The 23,924-nt window shown below is 37.2% G+C and overlaps 1 protein-coding gene across 1 annotated transcript; it reads left to right on the forward strand.

The window, feature by feature from the left end:
- The first annotated feature begins 6,842 nt into the window (after nt 1–6,842).
- Nucleotides 6,843–22,106, forward strand: LOC102708887 (endo-1,4-beta-xylanase 5-like). The gene is made up of 8 exons (XM_006652072.3): nt 6,843–7,019; nt 7,129–7,163; nt 7,276–7,426; nt 18,161–18,336; nt 18,491–18,592; nt 20,097–20,243; nt 20,779–21,417; nt 21,580–22,106. The coding sequence occupies exons 1-8, from the start codon at nt 6,887–6,889 to the stop codon at nt 21,928–21,930; spliced, it is 1,734 nt and encodes a 577-aa protein (XP_006652135.1). The 5' UTR covers nt 6,843–6,886; the 3' UTR covers nt 21,931–22,106.
- Nucleotides 22,107–23,924: the final 1,818 nt, after the last annotated feature.

The following is a 23,924-nucleotide window of genomic DNA, read 5'->3' on the forward strand; positions in this document are numbered from 1 at the left end:
ACACATACTGTGCGTCCACTTGGTTTACATTTCGTGGTCGAACACAACTTCGGTAGCAAAACTCCCGAGCATGAAGAGTACACTTGGCTTCCACCATCAACTTCACCATTTATACAAAGTCCACCAAGATTCGACTATTAACTTCGGAATAACTACACATATTGTGCATCCACATGGTTTACACTTCATTGTCGCACACAACATCGGTAGCAAAACTCCCGAGCATGAAGAGTACACTTGGATTCTACCATCCACTTCATCTTTCATACAATGTGAACAAAGATTCAACTATGCAATGGGGATAACTACAAATATTATGCGTCCACTTGGTTTACACTTCGTCGTCAAACACAACTTTGGTAGCAAAACTCCCGAGCATGAAGAGTACACTTGGATTCCACCAGCACCTTCACCTTTCATACAATGTCAACAAAGATTCGACTATGCACACCGGAATAATGACACATATTGTGTATCCACTTGGTTTACACTTCATGGTCGAACACAACTTCGGTAGCAAAACTCCTGAACATCAAGAGCACACTTGGATTCCACCATCAACTTCACCTTTCATGCAATGTCAACAAAGATTCGACTATGCAAATTGAGATAACTACACGTATTGTGTGTCCACTTGGGTTGCACTTCGTGGTCGAAAACAACTTCCATACTAAAACTTCCGAGCATGAAGAGTACACTTGGATTCCACCATCAACTTCACCTTTCATACAATGTCAACAAAGATTCGACTATGCACACCGGGATAACTACACATATTGTGCGTCCACCTGGTTTACACTTCGTGATCGAATAGAACATCGGGACCAAAACACCCGAGCATGAAAAGTACACTTGGATTCCACCATCAACTTCACCACACATACAAAGTCGAACAAGATTCAACTATGAACTTCAGGATAACTACACATATTGTGCGTCCAATTGGTTTATACTTCGTGGTCGAACACAACTTCGGTAGCAAAACTCCCGAGCATGAAGAGTACACTTGCCTTCCACCATCAACTTTACCATTCATACAAAGTCCACAAAGATTCGACTATTAATTTTAGGATAACAACACATATTGTGCATCCACTTGGTTTACATTTTGTGGTCGAACACAACTTCCGTAGCAAAACTCCCGAGCATGAAGAGTACACTTGGATTCTACCATCCACTTCACCTTTTATACAAAGTCCACAAAGATTCGACTATTAACTTCGGGATAACTACACATATCGTGTGTCCACTGAGTTTACACTTCGTGGTCGAACACAACTTCGGTAGCAAAACTCCCGAGCATGAAGAGTAAACTTGGATTCCACCATCAACTTCACCTTTCATACAAAGTCAACAAAGATTCGACGATGCGCACTGGGATAAGTACACATATTGTGCGTCCACTAGGTTTACACTTCGTGGTCGAACCCAAATTAAGGTAGCAAAACTCCCGAGCATGAAGAGTACACTTGGATTCCACCATCAACTTCACCACACAAACAATGTCAACAAAGATTCGACTATTAACTTCGGGATAACTACACATATTGTGCGTCCACTTGGTTTACACTTCGTGGTCGAACACAACATCGGTAGCAAAACTCACAAGCATGAAGAGTACACTTGGATTCTACCATCCACTACATCTTTCATACAATGTGAACAAAGATTCGACTATGCAATGGGGATAACTACAAATATTGTGCGTCCACATGGTTTACACTTCGTGGTCGAACACAACTGCGGTAGCAAAACTACCGAGCATGAAGAGTACACTTGGATTCCACCATCAACTTCACTTTTCATACAATGTCAACAAAGATTCGATTATGCACAGCGGGATAACTAAACATATTATGCGTCTACTTGGTTTACACTTCGTGGTCGAACACAACTTTGGTAGCAAAACTCCTGAGCATGAAGAGTACACTTGGATTCCACGATCAACTTCACCACACATACAAAGTTGAACAAGATTCAACTATTAACTTCGGAATAACTACACATATTGTGCGTCCACTTCGTTTACATTTCATGGTTGAACACAACTTCGGTAGAAAAACTTCCGAGCAGGAAGAGTACACTTGGATTGCACCATCAACTTTACCTTTCATACAAAGTCAAAAAATATTCGATAATGCACACCGGGATAACTACACATATTGTGCGTCCACTTGGTTTATACTTCGGGGTCGAACACAACTTCGATAGCAAAACTCCCGAGCATGAAGAGTACGATTGGATTCTGCCATCAACTTCACCTTTCATACAATGTCAACAATGATTCGATTATGCACACCGGGATAACTAGACATATTGTGCATCCACCTGGTTTACACTTCGTTGATGGATGCATGTGGAGTCAAGGTGTCCTATTACTCTGGGAGATTGATCTCCTAGACGGATAGGCGTCGCCCGCGAGCCTCCGATTCGTGTGGATCGCCCGGGAGCAAGTTGTGAAGGTTGGTGCCTAACCTCCACAAGGGAATAGATAAGATTGATAGTGGATTCTTGTGCTTTCTCAGTGCTTTCTCATAGAAGGCTGCAGGGTAGAGCGAATTGCAATCTAGGGTTGGGCAAGTCGCCTTGATCTTGACCTTGGTGGTCGATCGAAGGGGTTGCTAGTCCCTAGTTGTGAATTCGGAGACTCGTGTTGGCCTTGTTGGAGGAAGCCAAGAGAGGGAAAGGATTGAGAGAGATCCCGCTCGCAGGAGCGCCTCAACGGAGAGTAGGATCGAAAGATCCGAACTTCGGGATAAATCTCTCGTGTCTTTATTCTTATGATTTCATGTTCTGTTTATTGCTGCGATCTTTCTGTTGTTTTGTGTTACACACATAATCACATCACGTTCCCAGGAACATCACCGAAAAAGTAGACTGTCAAATCTGCATTTTTCACTGACCGGACGGTCCGATGTTCTAACCAGGACGGTCCGGCCAGAGCTCTCGACCCAACCCGAGAGTGCCGACCGGATGGTCCGGCCCCTGTACTGACCGCTGTGATTTGAAAAGTTTTTTTAGGACACCTATTCACCCTCCCCCTCTAGGCTGTCTCTCTAGGACTTCAATGGTTTCAACCCTCATTCTTCTATTCATACTGCTGCCTCCCGATTTCGAGGTTAGTCCTACCTTTAATATTTCATATTTGAAGTCATACTTGGGAGATGAGGATGCGTTTGAGTCGAGGACGACTTCAATTCAATAGGGGGAGGATGTTGAGGTCATCACTCCTTCTGATGCACATAATACACCTCCGTTGGATATTCAAGGTCCAATCACTAGAGCTCACGCGAGACAATTACATTTAGAGGTGAGCTCGTTCCTATGTTCTTCTTTGTATGATTTGGAGAATAGATTGCTACCTAATGATTTTATTATGATTAGGAATCATGGATTAGGAATCATGGAGAAGACATGGAGACATTTAGAGAGATGCTTGGAGGTGTGGAGGATCATGAAGGACGTCCAAGTCAAGCTCGAGGGCCAAACCAATTCGACTTCGACCACTGTTCGAAGTACACGACCATTCTATAGTTAAACGGACGCCCAGATCGCATACGTGCTCGGATTGGGACGTTCTTTATATGGATGGAAAGCTAAGAAGATAACCTTTCCATTGGATCTGGTCCCACATCCAAATTCATTCCGAGTCAACGGAAATTGACCGAACAAGTTGGCATCCAGAATTTGTTCCGGTGTTGCGTCACCGTCTTTGGGCCTTTTGGGCCATGCATCGTGTCCAAGTCCATTAGGACGCGTCCAGGGGGTCTTGCATGAATCTAGCATTTATATATCAGTAGTCGTCGCCTAGATTAGGGTGGGGGTTTTGCTTAGATTATTTCTGTCAAGAACAGTTTCGCCGCTAGATCTGTTTGTGAGACCCCAACTCATGAATTTAATCATTCATCTGTAATTTTGGTTGCTTTCTTTCTTGTTCTTGTATGTGTTCTTCGATTCTCTAACAGGGATTAGTCTTCTCGGCTAGGCCATCTGTGTTCCGGCACGGCGGTAACCAGGGCAGATGTGGTGCTGCGATTGCGGGGCTCAATAAGCCGAATTGACGTGTGTCGCGGCTCTGCCCAAATCGATTGTTTATCAGAACCTTTCGGAAGATTGTGTCGCGGCTCCACATCAGGCCTGGGAGTTTCTAGGCCCACAGTTGTCACGCGCCAATTGCTCAGGGATACCCTCGGGCCCATATCTCCGACACAGGTCAATTAACTAGACAATCCTAAAATATCAGACTTAACCAAGATAATTTTGAGCCTAACTAGCCGATCAACTCGATTTATGAATTATCATACATGCAGTCAACAGCCGATAAAGCTTAATCCAAATTTAAACATAATAAAACTAGATTACTAGATTAATTACCAGTATTCAATAGTATTAAGTAACATTATGCATATTCAAGGTAAACCTAGAAGATCGGACTAAACCTAGGCAGTTTAGGTTTTAAGCATGTCTAAGCATGAGATCAACATAATATTGCATAATATGATAGACAACTATTAGGCCAGCATAACCCATTGACCTATTTATTAAACTTAACAGATCGAAGATGCTTCTAAAACAAGATCGGATCAGATTAACATAGATTGGACCATACCGAGACAGTATATATGCAATCTATGCTGATATAATCACATAATCTACAAGCCTAATAAACTGGCCAATGAATTACTTAAGATAATGCATGCTAGAACTCCAGCAAAAAGAATATGCAAGCATTCAGTCTAATCTATAAACGTAAGTCTAGAAAAACATGATTGATCGGACTAAGCCGAGACAGAATCACATCAACCAAACCTATATTAACAAACATGATCAAATTCAAGCACAAACTCTGATTGAAGATAAGCCATTACTCCAAACTAGAATGTAGATCGAAGTAATCACAAAACCTCAAGTAAGCCGTCGAACAGATTAGACAGAATATCGGACTAAACCGAGAAAGTTCTATCTAATCGATCCGACGAATTGATAATTACGAATTTACATTGCAAAGTTGACTAACCTTGTGTCAAGAGATCGCTCTATCGAAATAGGCTGCGATGCACCAAAAGATCTGTTGTTGATATCCTTTACAAACTACTAGGTGCTATATTTATACCCCTAAAACCGACTGAGAAACGGATATAGACTCGTATCTGTTTACCTAACTTAACACAAACAGACTCTATCTTTCCTAACAAGATAAGTATCAAAAACTAAAATTGCTATTTATTGTTTTCATACGAGCTCTATCTCTTTTCCGAATCATCTTCATCTGATTTGTATCCCAATCGGATTCCTTTCTCTAATCTGACTCATTTATGTATCAGCTATCCAATTCAGCCTCCAGCCGATAGTCCAATCCCTCTATTCAGTCCAATTCAGTTACATCTTCATGATTTTATCTCTAATGGCTAAAATATAAATTTTACCATTAACAGGCTTACAGATAAAGTAGAGTCTTAATTTAATAAGATTAAGATCTATCTTATTGGATACGATTGGGTCTGTGTTCCTGCCGTTCAATCCGGATATTACCAAACTCCTTAACCAATCCAGTACAGATATCATTGTCTTCCTATCTGATACTCCTGAGCCTATACGTACATGTATGGATTATGGATACCCGTAATATAGGTATCTCACAACGGTGTTAGTGGATGGTTGGGCCGGGTGTAGCGTGGTGTAATGCTAGCTAGTGTTTGGTTTAATATTGATTATTAACTCAAAAAAGTAAGCTACTCCATAACGTGAAATTTCAGTAAGAAAAAAGATTCATCACAAAATTTGTTGCTTCACCTTTTACAAGTTGGACAGGTTAAAAAGCACAAAGCAAAGTGGTAGGTGTAGGCATATAAGTACAGCGACGTGCACTAGCAACGTGCATCTTGATAGCGCTCCAAAGATATGCAGGGTGACACGTTACAAACCAACTACGTCCCATAATAAAGGATTTTGGCTATTCATCTGTATAGCTAAGATCCTTTTGTATCATGGGCTGAAGAGTACGTGTTGCTGAGATGGGTTATCACTTATTGGTACGGTTCTATATCTCAAAAATTAATAAATACTATTTGCGTATATCAGTCAACAGGAAATTTCAGAAATTATAGAAATAATTGTGGTTAAACTTGAATTTTCCAGCAGAAAGGATATCCTAACGTGGGACTGAAATTTAATTCTTAAATATGGAAATCCTACTTAACAGTAGAAATTTTAGGGTTTTCATACTGTGAAATAAGCTACAAAACACTATCCGTCTATAAATACTACTAAATTTTAACCATCAATGTTATATTAGAATATGTTTGTGATACTCAATTCATACTTTCATATGCAAATCTAAGTATAACATTTTATTTTTTAAAACCAATCATTTGAAAAAATATTGGTGATCAAAATTTTAAATGTTTGATCAATCTTATGTTATATACTTAACAGCAAATATTTATAATAAGATGGATTATATAGCTTCCCACAAACTTGTATGATATCAACACTGTAATTTTCTTAACTACCTGATAGTACTTTCTCCTTTTTTTTAATTATTTGACACAGTTAACCTTTTGATTTACATTGGACCATTTATTTTACTTTAAAAAGTTACATAATTATTAATTATTTGTTGTGCTTTATTTTATTATTAAAGATACTTTAAATATTATTTATAATTTTGCATATATTTATAAAAAATGAATAGTCAAATGGTCAAATGTAAATAAAATCAACTGGGTTAAATTATAAAACCAGAGGGGTAGGTACATACCTAGCTGTCCAGTTGTTGGCTTGCTATATATACGTTGATCTGCAGACACATGGATCCAAGAATAAATCACGAGAGACAGAAGAGAGAGCTAGACTGTGTGCTCGTGTTTCTGAACTACTGGAACCTATGGAGATCGGCAAGAAGCTTAAGGAGACTACTTCACTGTCGCCGCCTCTTCTTCCTGCAGCTCGGAAGGCGCTCGTCGTGCCCCTGCTCTTGCTGCTGCTCATCGTTTCTGTAGCTCCACCCACTGCATCCGGTTAGTAGCTCATCCATGGAATAAGTCATGCTCATTTTGGGGCCTATCTTGCCTAGTTGCCTGATAAATAGAAAAATTAACATTGCTGTTTCATCCATGCATCATTCAGATGGAGTGCGCTACGATTACAGAGCTTACACTGAGGTCCTAAGCTTGCAGCACCTTCTCATTTCTATTTGTTTCTTGCTCGTTCTCTCACCGTACGTGCCTGAACTCTGAACACGGCCGGCCGGTCATTTTTCTTCTTCTTCTTCAGTGCAAATCACATCCTGAGCCTGCGTTGTACAATGGTGGCATACTGCGTTGGGCGAACAAAGTGACGGACTTCAGAAAGGAGGACGACGGCAACTATTCGCCAGCATTTGTGCTGTATAATATGTCTGCGGCAACCGTATACAGCTTCTCTTGTGAGTAACTCGCTGCATTTTTTATCATTTCAAATAATATACGTAGTTGAATAGTTCATATGATTTTTTCACACACACACACACACACACACACACACACACACACATATATATATATAGCTGGTGCAATTTTGCAAAACGTTTGGGTTATCCACGGCCAATATATGCAGAGTATCTTGCTAATTTGTATCGTTGGAAACAAATGGTAGTATTGATAAAAATTGAATGAATGAACGGTAAATCCAACTGAAGAGAGCACATGCAAATTTTAAAAATAATTGAAGAAGGCCAAAAGACTGAAATATATCTTGGGTAAATGATTCCCTGAACCTTATTATAGTATATATTCTGAAACGGAGACTATGTTTGAGAGGGGAAAACGAAGTATATCTTTCGAAAATTTGCTCAATTTGCACCTAATTGTTCACCCAACCACACTACCTCTGTTTTTCTATTGTTTCGTATAAATAATAATGATGTCCTTAGACGTACTGACAGTAGTGTGCATTAGCTTTGAAAGAGGTATTATGGCCTCTCATAGGGAGGGGAAATTAATTTACATATACATATTAACTGACTTTGCAAGCACCGAAAAAGATCTTGACAAACACAAAACAACCTTGATCAACCTTAGTAACTCGACAAAAACTTAGTTCAATACTCCCTCCGACTTCTATTATATAACATTGTTAACTTTTTTACATGTTTGATAATTCAATCAATTCAAAAATTGTATGCAAATATAAAAATATAAATTATGTTTAAAATATATTTAATGATAAATGAAATCATAATAAAATACATGATAATATACAAGTTTTCTTCATTAAGACTAATTGTAAAATCAATGGATAAGAATCAGAGGTATCATCTCTTAATATCACGAGGAGATTTTTAGAGCGAGAGGAAGTAATTTGTAGTGTTGGCCTTTTTGTCCTATAGCTAAGAGTAACGACATGCATGCACGCGCACCTGTTAAAATATCCCAGAAACCGGGTGACACTTTCAGTGGATATTCACATGTCCACCCTCCAAAAAGTTGGTTGTGCTTGTGCCTCCGTTTGTAGGCAAACATACGCGCATGCAATGCTCTTTTTGTCTACTACAGCCATCATGTAATCTATTTGTATTTTGTGATAGCAAATTAATATAAAAACAGTTTAAGAAAAAAGTATCGTAAAACTTTTACTCAACCACAACTCTGATTAACTCTGGTAAGGTAGCATTCGGCAGGGCGAGGAACAACTTCTTCGGTGCACATGTATTAGAGCGATGGATTATCACATAATGAACTGAGTACTCTCTCGATTTCACATGCTAAGAATTTTTAACATTAACTGGATTCATATATAAATGCTAATGAATCTAGATAGACATACAAAATATACACATTAATTCATGGATAATATCGATAAGACCAAAGTATTTAACCGATGAAGTATTATCTTTAAAAAACTTAAATGGACAAAAATGATTTTTTAAAAAGCAAGTATTCCATATGTTTTCTAAAAAAAATATAGCGGTAAGCTACTAGGATGCGTGTGGAGAAACATGAGTGTTGAAGTTAGGAAGAGAGGGAGAACAATCGCACCCTATAAATACCTATTTTCTCAATTCTATATTATAAGATTTTTTGTCTTACTTAGATTCATTTGTATATTGATGAATCTAGACACATATACATTAATATATAAATGAACCTAGACAAACTTAGAAAATCTTATAAGTTATAAGATAAAACAAACGGTAGTGACATGATTAACTAGATTAGTGACATGATTAACAAAAATATTTTTATCAATATATTATTATTAAATATATATTATATCACTTATGAGTAAATTCGGTAGTGAGGTCGAGCTTTATCAAGCTTAAGAAAATCCTGTCTAGAAACTCAAAAGTTACATAGGCTCGACTCGAGCTCATGTCAAGCTTGAGCTTAGACAAACGAGGCCGCTCGAGCTCGACTCTTTGACAACCCTACCCATCCGCCGGTGCCCCCCCCCCCCCCCCAAAACCCCCACCAAATACATGGCAGCATGTGGTAGTTGTGATATATTAGAGCAATAATTGAACAAGAAATTAGATCAGTCATACTTATATTGAGATGGGAATCAAGATTGAATTTGGAAGGCAGAAATTCATAATTGACCAGATCATATCTTGTCTCCCTTGAGGAGCTGGCTTTCAGGGATGGCGGGCATCATATGGCCCTCCCGTAGTTGCAGTGAAGGAAATAGTTAGCACAGTTAAGCCTGTTCAAGTTAGGTTCGGACCGAAAGCCCAGCTCTAGGATGGTCTAACCATGCACTAGACCAGACCCAGGTCTAGATATTAAAGCCCAAAAATCCAAAAAAAAACCCCAAAATTTATGAAAACCCCAAGAAAGGCTGAAAATACCCAAAAAGTCTGGCCCCGCCCCGAGAAAGCCCGATGGTCAAGCCAGACTTGGACTTTGTTTTTCCATGGATTGTTAAGCTTGGACAAGGCTCAGACCGGGTTTTTGGTCAGTTTTTTCAGGCCTGGCCCGAAACCCGTCATAGCCCGCGGTTTGAATAGGCCTTGAAATAGTTGATGACAAGTTGTTTAAGCAGGAACAAGTGCTTCAGCATCTAATCAAGCAGGGCAGTACACCGAACGGTGCTCTCCTCCCATCGTCTTCTACTTTGGGGCTTAGGCACAGGGGTGTGCTGCCATTGGAGTAGAGAACGGGAGGAGCTGATGGAGTGAGTAAAATGGATAGGAAGAATGGGATTGAGGAGCAAGATAGGGACAGTTTGGTCCAAAGATGTGATTTATGCATTAAACAGTAAATTAGTATATCTCAAGTACACGTAAAGTTGTAACAACAATGGTACGGTTTCAATTTTGCAAGTTATAGTGGCATCTCAAAACTAAAGAAATTGGAGTGGCATCGATCCAATTAACCCAAAAGATATTTAGTCAGTCCATAACTCAAAAGATATTTAGTCAGTCCAAAGTAGGGTAGCATCTAAAATATGAAGAAAACCCAACGCAGTTGTCGAACCTAATTAACTTGAACCTACACAGAAAAAATAATCAAAAATACCAAAAAGGTATTATGAGCCTGTCAAAAAAACCAAAAAGGTATTATGAGCCTGTCCAGCCCCACGAGTGGATTGATGATCAGCTCAGAGCAGTTAGTTTTCCAATCAATTTGTTTTACCCTTCATCCATCCCAATATAAATATAGATTTGAATATCTATCATTAAATAATAAATATGGAGATAGTACGGAGTGAGAGGTTACTAGGTGTAAAATGAATAGAAATTTAAATATAAAGATGTTAATATGACAACAAGTACTTCGCAACATTGTGGCACAATTTAAATTTTGAAGACCATCGTGCCACAATTTTAATTTCCAAGACAAGGTAGTGTAATGCAATAATATTAGGCCCCGCATTAGAAAAGAAGAAACCAAGAAGTAAATGACAGGGAGGAAGGGTGACAAACTCACAATCAGATAGCCAGATGCCCAGATCTCACTGGCATCGGCATGCTCTCCTATGCGCCTGGGGGAGTGGGGGCCAAAGATTCCCACGGGGTGCCCGCATACAAATGAAAACGGAGGGAGGCGTGCGCCCAAAACAGCATGCAGATCGACGGATCGACCGTGGATCGAGAGCAGAAACGGGCTGGGAAGGCGCGTCCAACAGCACTGCACCAGCAAGCGGCCGCACTCTAGCTCCTTGGCTATCTTGTGTATTTTCGGCAGCTTTTGCACCAGAAGCCACGCACGCCGTCGCCCTAGTCTCCCATCCGCCCAGATCCATGCCGAGGTCGTCGCCGTCAGGAAGCTCCGGCCGAGGTCGTCGCCACCAGGAACCTCCGCTAGCCCCGAACGGATCCGCCGCCGCCCCGGGCAGATCAGCCAGATCCGCCGCCTCCACGGCCGGATGCGTCACCACCGGGCCGCCGCCATCGTCCTTGCACACGGGGAGGAGGAGGGAACGGCGATGGGGGAGGGACGGCGGAGGCAGCTGGAGCCTGCACGCCGGCGGAGGGACTGGGTGGAGGGAGCTGTCAGTGGAGAGGGGTGTTTGAGAGGTTGGATTGAATTTGGATTGAATTTGGAGTGAATTTGGAGTGAGTTTTATAAAAATTTTAGATTATAAGGTCTAGCTGGTAAAATTTTAGACTTAAAAAAATAAAAAATATGTAATGATTAAAATAGAAAGTACTAACTGCTGTGCTGTCATGCAAATTTTAAGACAAGTAGCGAAGAACACTTGCACTGACAGAAATTTCTCTTTAACGAGTGACCTTAGCCTACGTGACATCTAACAGCCGTTTAGTTTCTAAAATTTTTTCTAAAAAATATCACATCGAATCTTTAGACATCTGAATGAAGCATTAAATATACATGAACACTAAAAGTAATTACACAGTTACGGAGGAAATCGTGAGACGAATCTTATGAGCCATAAGTGCTACAGTAACCAACATGTGCTAATGACGGATTAATTAGACTCAAAAGATTTGTCTCGTGGTTAATCTGGAATTTGTTTTATAATTTGACTACGTTTAATACTCTAAATGTGTGTCTAAACATTTGATTTGATGTTTTCGCAAATAAAAACTTCAAACTAAACAAGGCCTAATATCACCCCTGTCAGTACTACTGTACTAGTACTTTGCTACTCTTGCTTGTTTCCTGCAATATGCTGCATCCAGGGTTACGAAACCGATTTCCCGCGAAAACGACGGTACCGTGCTTCCACGGATCCCGCAAGGTAACCGCAAAAACCGTAACGAATTTAAAAACAAAAAATTTGAATTCAAAATCACATGGTAAACACGGTTACCATGCGGTTTTGCACGGTTATCGCGTGGTAACCGCGGTAAGTATGTGCTGAAACAGCGTACGAGAACGGCGGAAACCAGCGGAAACCATGGTTTCCTGTGCGGCTTTTGCAGCCAAAACCGCGGTTATCACGAGAAAACCGCGGGTGTGATGTCAAATGAAAAAAAAACATTAAAAAATCTTTAAATATACATGAAAAATAGGAAAACATTTTATGACTATATTTGTGAGTTGTGACATAAGAAAAATAGGAAAATAGAACATGTTTTAGGGAAAACAAGAAAATTTTCATATGACCTTTTCTAAATTTTTGATATTGCATCATACAAACATACACCGTCATATAACTCATATCACCATTCACCAAATAACTCACACCAATAACAAGTAACAACTGTTGCGTCACAACTATACCTACTACCAATTATTACTAACATGCACATATAATTTTTCTCCATACATATTTTCCATATATCCATCGTTGTATATTTGTATTTCAATATTATGTACCCTAGTGTCTAGAGTAAATTAATAATGACTTAACAACAAAATATTCTTAACCATCTTCCTATGAAATATTATTTGCAATAGGCTATTTTTTAATTTTGTTTCCTAAAATTCTCCTTTATGACTTTTAATTACACCGGAAATATATTTTTTTCATAAATTTCTTTCACAAAACTACATTATATATCAATATATACAACATATATTTTTTTTATTAAATCTACTCAATTTTTTTAAATTCTCCTTAAATTTAAACTCGGTTACCGGGCTTACCGAAACCGTGCCTCCACGGAGGGCACAGTTACCACGGTTACCGCGGTTTCGGTAACCCTGGTTGAGATGCAACGACAAAGAGACAACCATTTGGTCACCGGCCGTTCTCTTGCCTCGTTTTATTTCAAATTAATTAGATGCTCAGTTTATATTAAAAAGTAAATAGTACATCATGAACTTATTATGATTTATATAACATAAAATCGTTCATCGGATTTAGAATTTTGACCGAATATTGTTCTGAACGATATATATTTTTAACTCGATATTTTTTAGAGTGATAAGTTAATAGTTGATTAATTATCGGCTAACTGAGTGTATTTACGGTAAACCAAGTGGCTGATCTCCCCAAACGCATGGTCATGGTACAAAAGAAAATATTTTTTTTCTTAGAACCCTGACCAATTAAAAATCATCATTCATTGACATTTGTCTCGATTTAACAATTTACCACTGGCATTGTCTATTCATATCAATGGTTCTACGGCATTTGGCATGCTAATTTTTTTTTCAAAATATTCAAAATGCCCTTCTTATATACATGTAAACCTTGACGATTGATTTATTCCAATGAAGTTCCGAGAAATTATGAAACATTTTTTTTGGTCTCGTTGCACGACATTGAAGTTTTTTAACGTTTCAAGATGTTTTTCATTACTATTTTTGCTAAAATGTATTTTTTTTCTCTTACATGCTACATAAAGTACTTTTTGTGCTTCTATTATTGTTATTAATGTAAATCATCTTTTACATGGTACCAGGGTTACCGAAACCGTTTTCCCGCGAAAACCGAGGTACCGCACTCCCGCGGATCCCGCAAGTTAACCACAAAAACCGCAACGAATTTAAAAACACAAAAATTGAATTCAAAACCACACGGTAAACACGGTTACCGCGTGGTTTTGCACGGTTACCGCGCGGGTAAGTATGTGCTGAAACAACACACGAGAACGACGGAAACCGTGGTTTCCCGCACGGCTTTTGCAGCCGAAACCGCGGTTACCGCGAGGAAACCATGAGTGTGATGTCAAATGCAAAAAAAACATTAAAAAATCTTCAAAAATACATGAAAAATAAGAAAACACTTTGTGACTACATTTGTGAGTTGTGACATAGGAAAAATAGGAAAATAGAACATGTTTTAGGGAAAATAAGAAAATTTTCATATGACCTTTTCTAAATTCTTGATATTGCAACATACAAACATACACCATCATATAACTCATATCACCCTTCACCAAATAATTCACACCAATAATAAGTAATAACTTTATTTTGATTGTTGCGCCACACCTATACCTACTACCAATTATTACTAACGTGCACGTATAATTTTTCCATACATATTTTCCATATATCCATCGTTGTATATTTGTATTTCAACGTTATGTACCCTAGTGTCTACTGTGAATTAATAACGACTTAACAACAAAATATTCTTAACCATCTTCTTATGAAATATTATTTGCAATAGGCTATTTTTTAATTTTGTTTCCCGAAATTCTTGTTTATAATTTTTAATTACGCCGGAAATACATTTTTTTCATAAATTTTTTTGACAAAACTACACTATATATCAACATATAAAACATATATTTTTTTATTAAATTTCCTCAATTTTTTTAAATTCTCCTCAAATTTAAACTCGGTTACCACGGCTTACCGAAAGTGTGCCTCCACGGAGGGCACGGTTACCGCGGTTACCGCAGTTTCGGTAACCCTGGCTGCATCTGCAAATACGTGATGTTGGTTACTTCAAAATGAGGGCATGTTTGAATCCTCCAAAATTTGTTATCAGTTTATATTTAATACTCTTAATTAACGTCTAAACATCTTAATTAACGTCTAAACATCCAATGTGATAAAAGACGAAAAAAAGTCACTGAATCCAAACAGCCACGGAACCGTCCAACGTCAAGAAGAAAATAGGAGGGAGTAATACAGTATGCTATGTACTCCCTTCATCTCAAAAAAGTTGTTGTTTATGTGTCCAATGTTTGATCATAGTTTTATTTAAAAGTTTTTAAAAAAATTTAAAAATAGTCAAGTGTGAAGTACTATTTATCATCTAAGAACAATAAAAATATTAATCGTATTTTTTAAATAAGACGAATAGTCAAACATTATATCAAAAAATAAACTTATTTTAGAACGTAGAGGTACATCCTACAACTTGATGGACGAGAGGAATTGAGATGTACTCTAAGGACATTGTTATGTTAGGATTTCAATCCATTGCATAACACTTCTGGTACTTACAATATTCTCCTATTTAATTTCTTCACTTATTTTCTTTATCTCAACCCATCACCACCATTGCTCACCTAGACCTTATTTAATTTTCAAATAATGACACAAGTTTATGCATGGATATACACATGGATGTGCTAATTAGAGACGGTAAGTTTATGCATGGATCCGGTATCGCTAGGTACATTGCCTCGTGGGCATGCACGTGGATTTAATTTTTTTGTCCATGGACATGCCCTATACCTGAGAATATATTGGGCGCAAAAAGGCTTTAAAATCATGGATAACCCATGTATTAGTTGATCTTTTTACATATCTCGCTACCTCTTTTAGTTGCTCGACCTGATGTCTTAAACTTTGATAAAGTTATACTATGTTGTGTGTAATTTTTCTTGCTCTTTAAACTTTCCGTGATAATTTTACAACTTATTTATTATGTTACTAGTTGCTAAATTACCTATTTGTTGGTACCACTAGGTATGGTATGGACATGAGGCACCATGCTAGATTGTTGATAATTTGTGTTGCTCATTTGACATTTGGGGATAATTATATAACATATTGATTTATGTTATCCTTTGCTAAATTCCCTATCTATTGAGTCTATTAAGAGGTTATTCACTTGATACCCATTAGGTGCCAACTAGGTATGGCATCCAGAGGCAGGCGACAGATCGAGTACTGTGATTGTTCAAATCAACGACTTTGCTTCTAAAAAAAGGCACCATTTTCACCTCCTATGTGTACATTAGTGGAAATGGCCCTACGCGCCTAAAATATTGTAGGGGGTGGGAAAAATTGTGTGCATGTATTTCCTAATTGAAACTATCCTATATCTTTGACACGATATTGTGAACAAGTAAAAATAGGAAAATTGTAGTGTTCATTGGATTCCTATAGGAATTTGAAACACAAAAAACCCTAAAAAAACTAGTGTTTGATTGACACATATGAAATTGAGTTAACATTTTAAAAGATTGAACATATTTAATATTAGACTTGTTTTGTTTATATTTTACGATATATGCTTTAAAAGTTTTTAATTATCAAAGATTCCAAAAACAAACTAGTATAACTAATCTTATAGCCCTATTTTTTCGCTTTTGCTTATGCTTATAAGCTTGAATTTGAATTTTTAATCGTAAATTTGAAGTAGATTTTGGGGTTTTTTATTATAGTTTATCTTTTAGCCTTATCTTTTATCTTTTAGATCGCTAAGATATAAAGTTTTATTTGCAATTTATTTTTAGTTGTAAATATGTCAAATAGTCACCCATTAGTTTTGATGGTTGTTGGTGGTCTGTGTACAACATGAATGTACGCGTGTGAGCTAGCCTTTCTTCTATGCTGTTGTCGAAAGAATTACTTTGTCCACGTGTACTATATACATCTTACCATACACCATACATGCAGCCAAGTGCTGCCACAAGCCAGCCCGGCGAATTTTCGTACCATGTTTGCCACTGTTTGGCGCACACATTTTCCTGCGTGGCCCTGCTTTTTTTAATTCTTTTTTGCCTTTTTTGTTGGCATGGCAGTGCTAGTGTAAGATATATCAACTAATTGAGCGATTGGATTCCTGGAGTTGTTGTGTCATTAGTCTAGGGGTTTACACGTGTAACCGTAGCTAATGACATGGGGATCGTACTGGATCCTAAAGAAACATGGAATTTATTATTTGTACCATATTTGCATTTTATTTATACATTAGAAAAAAATTCAAATTGGAAGGGTATGAAGTCAGCAGTTGTAGCTTCCATAGGATTTCTTAAAATTTGGATATGTTATTTTAGTTTCAATCTATTAGGATCCTAACAGATTTACATAGATATGGTTCATTTACATTACCCTAGTGTTGGCATGGGTCAAATTATATAGATAGGACATGATATTTTGCAACAACTTGAATTTTCAATCATCCGTCGACCGTACATGCTTGCTAACTTTGAATTTTACAAATGCCTTTCAAAGCATTAAATCATGTTTATCAAACTAGAGAAAAAAGTGTGATTATTATTCTTTTACAAACTTTTTATTTTTCAATTTTAAAATATATTGTACTACAACTTATTTTTAGATAACGTGCAATATTATTTAGCCACGCCAATGACATTGGTGTGGTAGAAGAGTACCATCTCTCTAACTCCTTATAGCATGATAGTGTTATTTGGTCATGTTAGACACGTAACCAAAACGTTCATATCTAAAAATAAGTTCTGCGACGATTTGGTTTAAAATTTAAAAAATAAAAATATGAAAAAATAATAAAATTCGATGAATTCATATTCAGCTATGTATTCTTAACCCATGAAACCATGACACAAAAAAAATCAATGGTAAACTAAAACAGGCATATACATTGTCCACCTCATATTTTGGCTTTTGTTTATACTTATAAGCCAAATTTGGACTTATAACAGATTTTGAGATTTTTTTTATTATAGTTTAATTTTTAGCCTTGGCTTTTAGATCACTATGAATACATATATAAAATTTTTATTCATAAATTATTTTCTGTTTATAAATATACTATTTGGCTTTGTCCTTCAAAAAGTGAAAAGATGTCCCCTTCTGGCTTGGGCACCGAATATCTTCTGCCAAACCATATATTTTTCATTTTAAACTTTTCTAAATTATATGCTAAAAATAAACCCTTTAATAATTTGAATATTTCTATTGACTGGAAAACCACACAGTTTGGCTACTCCATAAATATTTGTTCTGGAAAATGCCATGCCCTTTTGGTTGCAACATTTGCTTCCCACAGACGAGGTGTGTCTAAAAGGTTTATTTACAAAATAAATTTGTGGATTAAATTGGCATTTGCTGGGGTTAATTAAAGCTAAGTTTGTGGAATGCTTGCTTGATTTCTCCAGGCTGGGTGAAAATCGATGGGACATCAACTGCTCATGTGAAAGCAAAGATATTAACGCTAGCAAATGCTGCATCTCAATGCCTTGGTACAGCTCTGGTGCGAAACGACTGTTGGTCCTTTCTCAAGGGTGGTTTTACCCTCAACTCGGCTTCAGAAACCTCGGTCCTATATTTCCAGGTGATACTTAATTAATTCCTCAACGTGTGAAGGATTTCTTTAATGGACAAACAGGAAAATACATTCCTGTGTACATTGCATGAGTTGAGCAGTTGAGTCGCAGAGGGTCTAGCTAGTATTGATTATTCACGTAGTTTGTATTTATTTTCTGCAGACTGCAAGCCCAAATGCTTCCACAATCTCAATCAGAAGTGCATCTTTGCAACCATTTTCACCAGAAGAATGGAATCAGCATAGAGAGGACCGCATTCAACTGGTAAAATATTCTTAGGAAACTTCATCCTCACTCAAAACCAAATGTCCCACAGCCTATAATTAAAAATGTACACCTGCGCCGAATAACTTTACTTAAAAACCTTGGGTGGTCAAAACAAGGTAAAAGGAAAAACAATAAATTCACTTGTTACTCCCTCCAATTTTTATAATGTTTTATGTTATAAGATGCTTTCACTTTTTCTGAAGATAAACTTCTTAGTCTGACCAAATTTATATAAAAAAAATATAGCAGTATCCACGACACTAAATTAGTTTTTGTTAAATAGAACATTGATATTGTGAGAGTATATTTCTTTTACATTGAAAATATCCTTATATTTTTTCTATAATTTTGGTCAAACATAAAAAAGTTTGATTTCATAAAAAAATCAAAGTAATCATATAATATGAAATATATGGAGTAATAGGAACTTTCTTTTTCCTTCATAAAATATAATAGATTGTGTCCGTTTTGTTTATACAAATTATAAGAGATTTCGAGATTCCAAGACGTATAGTACAATAACTTTTGTATAATTTTAGTTCCCACCTACTATCTTTTATACTAGGGCTCCCATTGTTTCGATTTTACAGTTATTTATAAGTTAAAATTTAAATTTCAAAACTTAGTTTTAGGGTTGATGTTGTTATTTTTTGTCTTAGTTTATTTTATATCATTTGCTTTTGAATTATTATGGACATATATATAAAAATTTTACTTATAAATTAGTTTTTGTTTGTAAATAGGTCATTTCGTTATTTTTCTTTCAAAAAAACAAAACTATGAAAAAAATGAAACGATGGGACCTACATTTTTTACATTGTACTAGTTTGTTCTGCAAATACAAACTCTTATACCAGCTCTTTATGGATTTGACGAATGTGTTTGTCCTTTTACTTACTTCTTTAATTATTTGTTTAGACATGTTTGCTTGTGTTTTGGGGGCAAAGGTGATCGGTTGGAAAAATAAATATTAAACGAACAAAACTTATTGATTTGTGGATCTAGGATAAATAAGAAGATATCGAATGAATTTATTTTGGATAAATATTACTACCACTGCCCTAAAAATAAGTGTAGCCAATTTAAACTATAAGATTGTCTTTTTAAGTTTAAATTTAAACTATAACGATGCAATTTTTGTTAGACGGAGAGATGCTAGAATGAAACTACTTTTGGGACTCTGACGAAGTGATTGTTGAGAGCAATCACTAGTCATGACTTTCATTTAATCCATATCACAACAAAATTGATACTAGATAATGCTCTTACAATATAAACAGTACTAATTCATATTTAAATTTAATGTTACTCATCTCTCATTATATCTTAGGTGTTAGGTAGAAAATCATGTCTCATACAAGAGACTTCATTTACTTGTTATATGATTTTTTATTATACGAACATCATACTAGTTATTGTTATTGTAATGCATTGTTAATGCCCTTGCTACTATCGTGAGAAACAACCGATGATGTCAGCATTCAATTTTATTTCACATCAGAACCGGAAACGCTTTGTAAACGTCCACGTGGCAGACAGCAACGGAAATCGCCTGGTTGGTGCTAAGGTTACGGTGCATCAGATCACCAGAGATTTCCCATTCGGCTCTGCCATCAGCAGGACCATCCTTGGGAACAAGCCTTATCAGGTTACTAGTACTAAATACTCCCCTTTATTTTCTTGGTTTTATGTACTCCTTAGAAAAAACAGTGTTTATGATGTATCTATCGTCTCACCTAGGCCGCGTTATGGTGATAATATACTAGGGTTAGATGTTCGGCGCGAAAAACGTAGCAATATATTAGTATATGATTAATTAATTATTAATTATAAAATTTTAAAAAATAGATTAATATGACTTTTTAATGCAACTTTTCAAAGAACTGTTTTGCAAAACACATCATTAGTAGTTCGGAAAGCGTGCGCGTGGAATACGAGGGAATCTAGGTAGTTTAACTCACCTCCAAATCAAATATTTTCAATAGAAAAACAATGACAAATATAATTCTATTTATTTTAGATAATATCATAATATTTTCTTTTCTGAGTGGCAATCCGGAGCATTCACCTAGTATTTCTTAATTTTATTTGTACGATATACTTTAATATATTGTTTTCTTTGATTTATTCAATGAAACGGTGATTGATAACAACATAAAACACGAATGCATTTAATTTTGTAGGAATGGTTCAACAAGAGGTTCAATGCGGCGGTGTTCGAGAACGAGCTCAAGTGGTACGCGACCGAGCCGTATCCGGGGAAAGAAGACTATACGGTGGCAGACCAGCTGCTGCAGTTCGTGCAAGCCAACGATGCGGTGGTGCGCGGGCACAACATCTTCTGGGAGGACCCGAAGTACACGCCTGCGTGGGTGAAGAACCTGACAGGATCCCAGCTCCATGCCGCCGTGTCCGGCCGCATTGAGAGCCTTCTCTCCAGGTACAAGGGCGACTTCGTGCACTGGGACGTCAGCAACGAGATGTTGCACTTCGACTTCTACGAGAACCGCCTTGGGAGCAATGCCACCGTCGAGTTCTTCAACACGGCCAAGCGCGCCGACCCACTAGCCACACTCTTCCTCAACGACTTCAACGTCATCGAGGTCTGCGACGACCTCAGCTCCAGCGCAGACTCCTACGTCTCCCGCCTCCGCCAGCTCGCCGACGGAGGCGTCACCTTCGAGGGCATCGGCCTCGAGGGACACTTTAGCAAGCCCAACATCCCCTACGTGCGTGCCGTGCTCGATAAGCTTGGGACCCTTCGCCTCCCCATCTGGCTCACCGAGATCGACATCAGCAGCTCATTCGATCCCAAGACCCAGGTATATACATAGCTAGTCTTTTCAGTTTTGAGTCATCTGATTTGTTTCTTACATATTGATCACCTAACACAAGGTATTTTCATCTTCTCAAGAGGGGATTGTTAGTAGTAATAACTATCTCATTGTATTATTAGCATACGTACTATATATATGATCTTTCAGGCTGCTTACTTGGAAGAAGTGCTCCGAGAAGGGTTTGCCCATCCATCCGTGGATGGCATAATGCTATGGACCGCAATGGACGCCAACGCTAGCTGCTACCAAATGTGCCTGACAAACCAGAATTTCAGCAACCTTCCTGCAGGAGATGTGGTCGACAAGCTGCTAGGAGAGTGGCAGAGCAAGGAGACCCTAGGAACAACCAACGACCGCGGCTCCTTCAATTTCAGTGCCTTCTTGGGCGAATACAAGCTGTCAGTGACTTATCACAACCTCACAGCTGAAGGCACCTTCTCACTGGCTCATAGTGATGATACCAAGCATATCAACATCCGGTTAGCACCATTACCTTGAATTGATTCGTGTGTTAGAGAGATCTGTACGTATATCTATTTGATATAGAATGGATATCTATATGCGCATATCTGTATCTGGATTGAGGATTTGTGTTCCGCTTTTCTTATTTGTCGAGCCACCATATTTTCGCAAATTGTTAGTATCCTTGACCATCAGATATCATATTATGATTCGGGCCCAACTCTGTTGAGTTGTCATTTCCAGATATAATGGGTCACTCGGTAGCCCATTTTCTCTAAATCCATTACCCCATCTAGTGTCATACAGCACAAGGATGGGCCCACAACACATGGCCTTACCTGGGCCAGGGCTCCAAATGGTTAGAAACACAAAGGCTTAATACAGGTAGTACTTAACTTTGTTTCTTTAACTATGATTGACCAGGATGAAATTTATAGTTGAAACTAAACCTATTGGAAAGGAAACTCGGAGATCTTTCTATCCAGTACTCGTGGATCTAAAATGAAGCTTATATCTAAAATTGATAGCCATTTGAATTCAGTGTTACCTCAAGAGGACAAACAATGGATTTGATCTATGTCTCTCTCTGTGCATCATCAACGAAATCTCCAATTGTCTTCTAGGTTCCCAAGCATGTAGAACACCCTAAAGTTAGTTCATGTGAACTTTGGTCATATCCCAACTCCCAAGTAGTAATGGTCACACCATCTTCCTCTTAAAACCGTTGTTGATGCAAAATTCACATAAGTGTAGGCCAAGATTACGCTGACATGCTGAAGGTCAGGAAGATGTACTTAATTTCAGTGCAATTCCTAAATTCTTTGGTTCAAATCGTGCTGATGAGCAACGAACAAAGTTTAGTTTAATTAGCTAATCGGCCTGTAGGCCGATGGTTGATATTGTAACCAGTAGGTGTGACCTAAAACTACAGTAATAGAATGATCTTCTCTATTATCAAAGTAATAATAAACATGTAAAATGTAATAAAATTAGTCGAATAGAACTAGTTAATAATTAACTCAAATTTACTAAATATATAATTAGGAGTAATTTCATAAATCGGACTGAACCAAGATAGTATAAGATTATGACCAATAAAAATAAACTAAAAATTGAATAAATATATATTAACTATTAAAGTCGCATTAGCAGTCATTGGTTGTAATCTATCGCGAGTAAATATAGGTTTACCATAGTAATCAATCAATTTAATTTGATATAACCTTGATAGATCGCATTAAACCAAGACAATATAGGTTCATACTAGACACATATATATAACTTTAGCAATCTTATATTTCATTATCAATCTAATATGAGTCAATGACAAAAACTTAAATAATAACAAGATAACTCATCGGCTAAAACTCCGATGAAACAATAAATAATATAATACAATCTACCAACTACTATTTGATCAAGACAGCAATATAGATTGGACCTAACCAATACATTATAAAATTGAGAATAGCAAAGTCAATTAATAATCTGAATTAAAATACTTAGAGTGATTTATTAGAATAATGCATGAAATATATATAACTCAAAACAAACGAGTAAGATTGATAGCAATAATAAAGGTTTCGATTAGAATATTGGACTAAAACAAGAAAATCTTAATCTAGGCTATAGAATTACACATCAATCAACTAGAAAGACAAAAGATATAAACATATAACTTTGATTGAAACAATCTGATAACCAGAACTTGTACAAGAATGATCAAAATATCGGATCTCACCACGAAAGTCTTGATCTAACTGATACAACTACTATATTCCTAGAACTTAACCAAGTGTTAAAAGTAGTACTTAATCGATGCAACTCAGCCAAGAGCTAACTCTGACGAAAACTACAACTAATGTTGTGACGCACCGAAGTATATTGAGATTGATCTAATTCTAGAAGGCTCCTAACAAATATATTTATACCCTCAAGCAGACCTAGAGTCTGATTCAGTTACAGACAACTACTCAATGTTTTATTTTGAAAACGAAAAGGATTTTTGTAGTCACCTATTTATTCTATCT

Source organism: Oryza brachyantha, chromosome 4, assembly GCF_000231095.2.
Source record: "Oryza brachyantha chromosome 4, ObraRS2, whole genome shotgun sequence".
NCBI lineage: Eukaryota > Viridiplantae > Streptophyta > Magnoliopsida > Poales > Poaceae > Oryza > Oryza brachyantha.

Coding starts and splice junctions, on each gene's coding strand:
- LOC102708887 (XM_006652072.3), top strand. CDS start 6,887: ATGGAGATCGGCAAGAAGCTTAAGGAGACTACTTCACTGTCGCCGCCT. Junction 7,427..18,160: donor AACCGTATACAGCTTCTCTT/GTGAGTAACTCG, acceptor TGATTTCTCCAG/GCTGGGTGAAAATCGATGGG. Junction 20,244..20,778: donor TTGGGAACAAGCCTTATCAG/GTTACTAGTACT, acceptor TTAATTTTGTAG/GAATGGTTCAACAAGAGGTT.